The 7,316-nt window shown below is 35.6% G+C and overlaps 1 protein-coding gene across 1 annotated transcript; it reads left to right on the plus strand.

Annotated features, from left to right (window-relative positions):
• Positions 1 to 2,630: 2,630 nt before the first annotated feature.
• Positions 2,631 to 6,901, plus strand: LOC143585799 (calreticulin-like). The gene is made up of 14 exons (XM_077067495.1): positions 2,631 to 2,741; positions 3,598 to 3,705; positions 3,822 to 4,014; positions 4,102 to 4,360; positions 4,447 to 4,503; positions 4,593 to 4,640; positions 5,063 to 5,149; positions 5,231 to 5,288; positions 5,370 to 5,437; positions 5,527 to 5,622; positions 5,706 to 5,753; positions 6,264 to 6,293; positions 6,407 to 6,463; positions 6,730 to 6,901. The coding sequence occupies exons 1-14, from the start codon at positions 2,645 to 2,647 to the stop codon at positions 6,739 to 6,741; spliced, it is 1,218 nt and encodes a 405-aa protein (XP_076923610.1). The 5' UTR covers positions 2,631 to 2,644; the 3' UTR covers positions 6,742 to 6,901.
• The last annotated feature ends 415 nt before the right edge of the window (positions 6,902 to 7,316 follow it).

Below are 7,316 nucleotides of genomic sequence, written 5' to 3' on the forward strand. Positions count from 1 at the left end.
AGTATGTAAATAGCAATTGATTGTGTATTTAGTTCGTTTGTATTCGTGAGTCTGTATATTGGTTAGTTTAACTGGGTTTCATCCACCTGAGTCACTAAATAAGCTTAATCCGCACCCAAACCTAAGCCTCAGCAAAACCTTAGTACATAATATATCAAATACTTATTAGAAAAGTCATAAATAAAAATTAATATATGAAATAACTGAATTTAAATATTACATATAACAATTTTTTATTTTTATTATTTATTTCACCCGTGTAAAACACTAGATCTAACCTAGTTATTGAATATACATGCAATATTAAAAGGGAAAATCCCAAAAATGGCCCGTCTTCATAATGAGATTCCAAATTTGTCCTTCCAAATTCAAGTTTCCGGTTTTATCCCATAGTTATCTTGTCGCCGACGAAGTGTTAGGGAATACCGATGACATGTTACTAAACAAACCGGAGAATGATGTTCGGTTTATTTGTATATATATATATATATTAGTTAGTTAACTTAGTCGTTTTATTCGTTTAGATTAGGAACTTTGGTACTTCATACGTGTTTTGTATTTCAGGTCATTGATCGTTTAAGTTGCTAAATTGGAGACTTGTACGAGCATGGAATGATATCTTGGGAAGACCGGAGCATAAATTGAAGCCTTAGGAAGTGTTAGAAGGATTCGGGAAGAGTTTGGATGAGAAACCGAAAGCCGTTGCTAAAACCGAACAAGATGGGTTCACAAAAAGCGACTTGGAAGTAACCCGAGCATATCCTGGGCTAGAAAATGAGTTACGGGACTCATAATATATGAATTTTGGGTTTCTCGATGAGAGGAATCCAAATATGAAGTTATGTTGGACCATCGGGTAGCGCGATTGTCAAGGGAGGAGAACCATCGCGCTACACGATGGTTCCCACCGACGGGAAAGTTAGGGTTTGTGTTTAAAACATGTTTGACGACCCTAATCGATAACATTCACTATCCAGGAATTTCTAGAGCAGCAAGAGGAGAAAACCTTCATTCATATTAATCTCAAGGCCATAGATATGATCCATATATCGAAGCCTAAGAGATGTCGAGACGCGGCTAGATCCTTCGAGTCATACCCGGGATGTATAATTTGTAATCTTTCAATTATTTTCTTATGTACTAAAACGATTGTAATTATCTTGACGTTAATCTATGAGTATTGATGTCTAGTATTATTGTGCACAACGTCGGTTTAGGTTTATTTTTATCAGAACGATTAGTGTGTCAGTTGCTATGATAATTGCTCGTAGGATTGGTTTGACCTGTTAATTACAAGAAAGCATACGTTTGCCCTTAGTTGAGTCACACTGGCAGGGACCGTTTGATAACCGGTGCCGTGTGTTAGGGAGCGTGGATGCCTAAGGTTTAATCGGTTAGTTAGTCTATAGTTGACACAAGATAGTTTATCTTTTATGTGCATGAGTTTGCTGTTAGTTTGCTTACTTGAATTCCCCGGTGTGATTTGCTTGTTAATTGATTGAATACTTGATTAATTGTCCGTTTCTTATAAAACTAAATTGTTTGCTAGTGTGATCAGCACTTTGATGTAGTTCACTTCATAATGTTAGGAATCAGTTTCACTACACACTCACCATATACTCCTCGTGGTTCGACACCCTACTTACCCTAGCTTGCTTAGGTGATTAGGACACTGATTTAATAGTTTTTGACTAGATACCGACAATATTGCATCAGAGAACGACACATGGTTGGAACATAGGGTTGAAGATGCGTTTTCTGATGCTAACGTAGGGTTGAAGATGCATTTCTGGTGCTAACCATTGGGTTTAAAACGTAATGCATCGTCGACCCTAAGTTAGCATCAGAAACGCATCTTCAACCTTGCGTTAGCACAAGAAACGCATCTTCAACCTTGCGTAAGCAACAGAAATGCATCTTCAACCCTACGTTAGCATCAGAAATGCATCTTCAACCCTATGTTTTGTCAACAAGTCGCCGGCCATGAGATCCGGTAAGCCGTCGCCGACGATGTGAACACGGGTGTCAGGTATGGCAGCCCGGCGTTGACGTCGTGAGCAAGAACATGTATAAAAAATCGCCTGCGATGAAATGCCTCGATAACACTTCGTCGACGACCTATTCTGGCCACGTGTCGTTCTCCGGTTCGTTTAGTAACATGTCGTCGGTATTCCCTAACACGTCGTCGGCGACAAGATAACTATGGAACAAAACTGAAAACTTGAATTTGGAGGGACAAATTTGAAATCTCATTTTAAAGATGGACCATTTTGTGAATTTTTCAATATTAAAAACATATATATTTTATTTCTAACGAAAACTTAGAAAAGGATATAAAAATATCCATTTAATTTATTATTTTCATACCAAAGCCGTTACAAGTGACAATAAGTTCTTTTTATTTTATTCCCAAATTAAACAATCTCCATATCGTAAACTCAACTCAACCTCTGCTATAGCCGGCTCGTAGCACCACCCAATCACCATCCGCCACCTGTCATCAGTGACACTACTCCTGGACGTGTCACTCTTTAACTCGTCCACGCCATCATAGCCTCCACGTCAGTACCGTGATTACCAAAGACTCAGCCGCATATATATATAAACCCTACTAGTCAGTGTGCGTGTAATCAATCAATCAACAATGGCGATGAATCGGAGGCTAAACCCTACGGCTCTGGCTCTACTGCTACTGTTCTCGATCGCTTCTGCTAAAGTCTTCTTTGAGGAACGATTTGAAGGTAATAATTGATGTTTACAGATCGAATGTAGGTGCTAATTTGATTTGATTAGTTTACGATGCTTGGATCTGTTACGTTATGTGTGTTATTGTAGTTAATTGATGAGATCGAGTTGGTTTTGTGTTAATTTGTGTTTGAATTGAAGCGATTAGATTAAAATCTCTTCGATTGTAATTGTAGCTGATGGATGAGATCGGATCGATTTCGAAATTGTGTGGGAATTGAAGCGATTGAACGTCAATTTGATGTAATCGAATAGATATTTTGGTTTTTGTTCGAGTTAGGTGAAGAAGATTTGTCTTAATTGCGATCAAAAATGATTATTATGTTACGAGAGTCATTAAGTTAGGGTTTAATATATGATAGATTAGGGATGAGCATTTTTTACTGAATACTGGTAATGTAGCGTATCGAACTGGTACATACCGAACACGATCAGTACGGGGATACATTTATACATTTTTTTTGGTATTTTCAGTGGTACCTGTGGCGAAATCCGTGTTGAACTAAAAAAATTAGAGTTATTATTGTTAATGGATCTGTTTGTGTTTATATGATAGAAGAGCAATATTTACCAAATACCAAACCGATATACATTTTTTCAAGTTTTAGGTATGTACCATTTGGTTTCGGTATTTTCAGTGGTACCAGTACTGATTGGTATAGAACAGAAAAAATCGGTATGGTATCTGGTATATGGTTTTACTCATTTACGGTATCACAGTACCAGTACTCTACTGATCTCTATGATGCATCAGCAGATTGAAATTTGATAATTCATTAGCATGTAGGTTGTGTGAAATTTAAACTTTTGTTGTACTAATCTATCAATTTGATTTTATGTTCTTCAACTCAGATGGATGGGAGAACAGATGGGTTAAATCTGACTGGAAGAAAGATGAGAACATGGCAGGAGAATGGAATTACACGTCTGGTAAATGGAACGGTGATGCCAATGATAAAGGTAGTCATCCCTTTGATCCTGTTTTGACTTACATAAATTCTTATCATATTTTATTAATATCATGTCATCAAGTTTACGATCAGCTGATATAAACTATTGTTTCTTGTTGATCATAGGTATTCAGACAAGTGAAGACTACAGGTTTTATGCAATTTCAGCTGAGTACCCTGAATTCAGCAACAAGGATAAAACCCTAGTCTTCCAGTTTTCAGTCAAGCATGAGCAGAAGCTTGACTGTGGTGGTGGTTACATGAAATTGCTTAGCGGTGATGTTGACCAAAAGAAATTCGGTGGCGATACCCCATACAGGTTATTTACTTATACAACTTGATGTTTCATCTGTTTTCCTGTTATTAACTTATTATTGATGGCTGATTAATAATATGTTAACTGCAGCATCATGTTTGGACCTGATATCTGTGGGTATGCTACCAAGCAGGTTCATGCAATCCTCACTTACAACGGTGAAAACAAGTTGATCAAGAAAGATGTTCCATGTGAAACCGACCAGCTTTCACATGTTTACACATTTATCCTCCGACCCGATGCTACTTACAGTATCTTGATTGATAATGTTGAGAAGCAGACAGGAAGCTTGTACGATGATTGGGATCTTCTGCCAGCTAAGCAGATAAAGGATCCAGAGGCCAAAAAGGTAGTTAAACAGTTAACAGTTTTGTTTAATGTTAGGGGTCTGTTGTAAATTGTGATGCTTATAAAATTTTTAATTGATTATGGCAGCCTGAGGATTGGGATGAGAAAGAGTTTATTCCTGACCCTGAAGACAAGAAACCTGAGGTAGTATAGTTAAGAGCATTCATAGGTTCTGGTTTAGTCTTCTCGGTTCAAGTGGAATATTTAACTGGATGTTTTTTTTATGATTTCAGGGTTATGATGACATTCCAAAGGAGATCCCAGACCCAGATGCCAAAAAGGTATGCAATCTACATGTTCAGTTCTTCGTTAGTTTATGTTTATTTTCGTTCGTTTATATACTTATTTAATGTTTTTTATGCCCAACAAATTAATGTTCACGCTTACTTGGTGTTCTCTCAATTATGTTCGTTCATCTTTGTTCAGTTATTTTTGATTGTTTATTTTCATTCGTGTTTGTTTACGCTTGTGAACCGTTTGTTTATACAATTAACGAATGAACATAAACATAAACGAATGTTAGCATGTTCATTTTTCCTAACGAACGAACAAGAAAACCCTTTTCGTTAAGTTGTTCGTCTTCGACCGTTTATCAGGCCTATTTGTTTTTAAAAAAGCGCCTTTTAAAACCAAATTTTACTTGTGGATTTTTTTAGTCTTAGTTTCTAAATAAATCTTGATTAAAATGGGCTTAAATTTTCAGCCAGAAGATTGGGATGATGAGGAAGATGGTGAATGGACTGTCCCAACTATTCCAAACCCTGAATACAAGGGCCCATGGAAGGCAAAGGTGTGCAATTTTTTTAACTTTTACAGATTTTTATACTAATCAAGAGCATATATTTAAAGGAGTTAGTTGTCCACCTGACAGAAAATCAAGAACCCGAACTACAGTGGAAAGTGGAAGGCACCTTTGATCGACAACCCAGGTTCCTTTCATTATCTCAACATTTGATCATCTTGTAGTTTATATTAATATTAACAACATATTTTATTTGCTGTAAATGTAGATTTTAAGGATGACCCAGATCTGTATGTCTTCCCCAAGTTGAAGTATGTTGGTATCGAGTTGTGGCAGGTAATTAATTAATTCTTAATCTATTTCTTTCTTGTTGTATTAAGTGTGTGAAATTTGTTCTCTCTGAGATTCAAATCTTCTTTTTATAGGTGAAATCTGGCACATTATTTGACAATGTCTTGATATGCGATGATCCCGAATACGCCAAACAAGTGGCAGAAGAAACATGGGGCAAACAAAAAGACGTATGTCTCATCAATAATTGATAAATTTTTGTTCATTTATTTGTACCGTTTTGTTGCTCTGATCATGAGTTTGGTTCTTTCAGGCTGAGAAGGCTGCATTTGAAGAGATAGAAAAGCAAAAGGAAGCGGAGGTATGGTTATTTCATGGTTTTTTGTTCAACTTCGCATTATTTTTTGGCCTGTTTACTTAATAATGGGCCGATTAACAAGTATATGATAGTGTAATTTATCATGCATAAAACCTCAAAAAACATTATATTAGAACCCTAGATCATATTCAAATGATAAAACCTCAAAAAACTTTAATAGAAGTGTTTGGTATCAACCCAAACTATACAATAAATTACCTATTAAATTCTTACATAAGTGAAATTTTTAATGCATAAAACCTCTGAAACTTAGATTATTATTTTTAATGATTAACAGATAATTTTTATAGTAAGTGTTTCAGATTAACCTAATTCATACTTTCCATGCAAATAAGTTACCTAAAGTCTTTCAAAAGTGTAATTTTAATGCATAAAGCTTTTGTTATATTATAAAGTAAGCTTAGATTATTATTTAATTGTTAATAAGATGTAATTTTAGTATATCCTTTCTCTTCTTTTTTTTTTTTAACTTTCTACTTTTTACCCTTTCAGGAATCCAAGGAAGACCCAATTGATTCTGATGTAAGTATCTTTTCCTCTCTATATGCATACAAACACACACACATAAATTTAGATTACCATTTTAATATTAAAAATCTGTTAAATCTAAATATGTGGTTTATAACGTGTTTTAGGCCGAGGATAATGATGATGCTGACGCAGAAGATGAAGATGAGGAAAGTGACGTCAAGGTATTTGAAATCTGAGATAATTTATACAATGGTGGGTGTAAACGGGTAAGACCTGTGAGACCCGAACCGGTTGAACCCGGTTATTTACCCGACCCGGTCCCATTTAATGGTACCTAGGAACCGATCCTATTGTAAACAACCGGGTCCGATCATGGTTGGGTCTCGTGTGTCTTTACTCGGTTTATGCTCACCCCAAATATCCCAAATTTCTGGTGAATTTTATTTAAATATGTATTTAACTTTTATTCTGGAATTTATTTATGCAGGATGAGCTATAGAGAAGAGGGTTGGAGTCTTGAGTTAGAATTTTATGGATTTTTTTACTTTTATCATGACTTCTAATTTGAAACCCTTTTTAATAGATAGATATTGGGAAATGTAACCTTGTTTTAATTGCTTTCGTTGAAGATTATTAGAAACGAAGAGGGGAATTTGTGTTATCTTGGTGCTTACTATGTGGGTGGTTTTATTATAGGGTAAAATCGGAACTACGCCTCATGTTTTGGTTTTGGTTTTGATTACGCTTAGTTTGGTTCGTAGAATCATAGGTTAAAAGACAATAAATTAAAAGTTATTTCGGTTAATACGTTTAACCGAGGACAGGTTAAGAAAACAAACATTTTTAAAATAAAAGTCGACAAAATGGAAACAGACATGTTTGTTAATTATAAAAGTCGGCAATTAAAAAAAAATTGGCGAGTTAAAACTGACTTTTAAACTACAGTAAGCAAACATTTTAGTGTCCTCATACATTCACATACGACTCTCTATCTAAATCGGGTACTATACCCGATATGGCAGGCCATATCTTACCTTTGAAGCAATGCACTTAGGCTGAGGGGTGTGGGGGGCG

The sequence above is a fragment of the Bidens hawaiensis genome, unplaced genomic scaffold, assembly GCF_021521415.1.
Source record: "Bidens hawaiensis isolate Kalapana, Puna unplaced genomic scaffold, B.hawaiensis_p1.1 tig00034173_1, whole genome shotgun sequence".
In the NCBI taxonomy this organism is placed as follows: Eukaryota; Viridiplantae; Streptophyta; class Magnoliopsida; order Asterales; family Asteraceae; genus Bidens; species Bidens hawaiensis.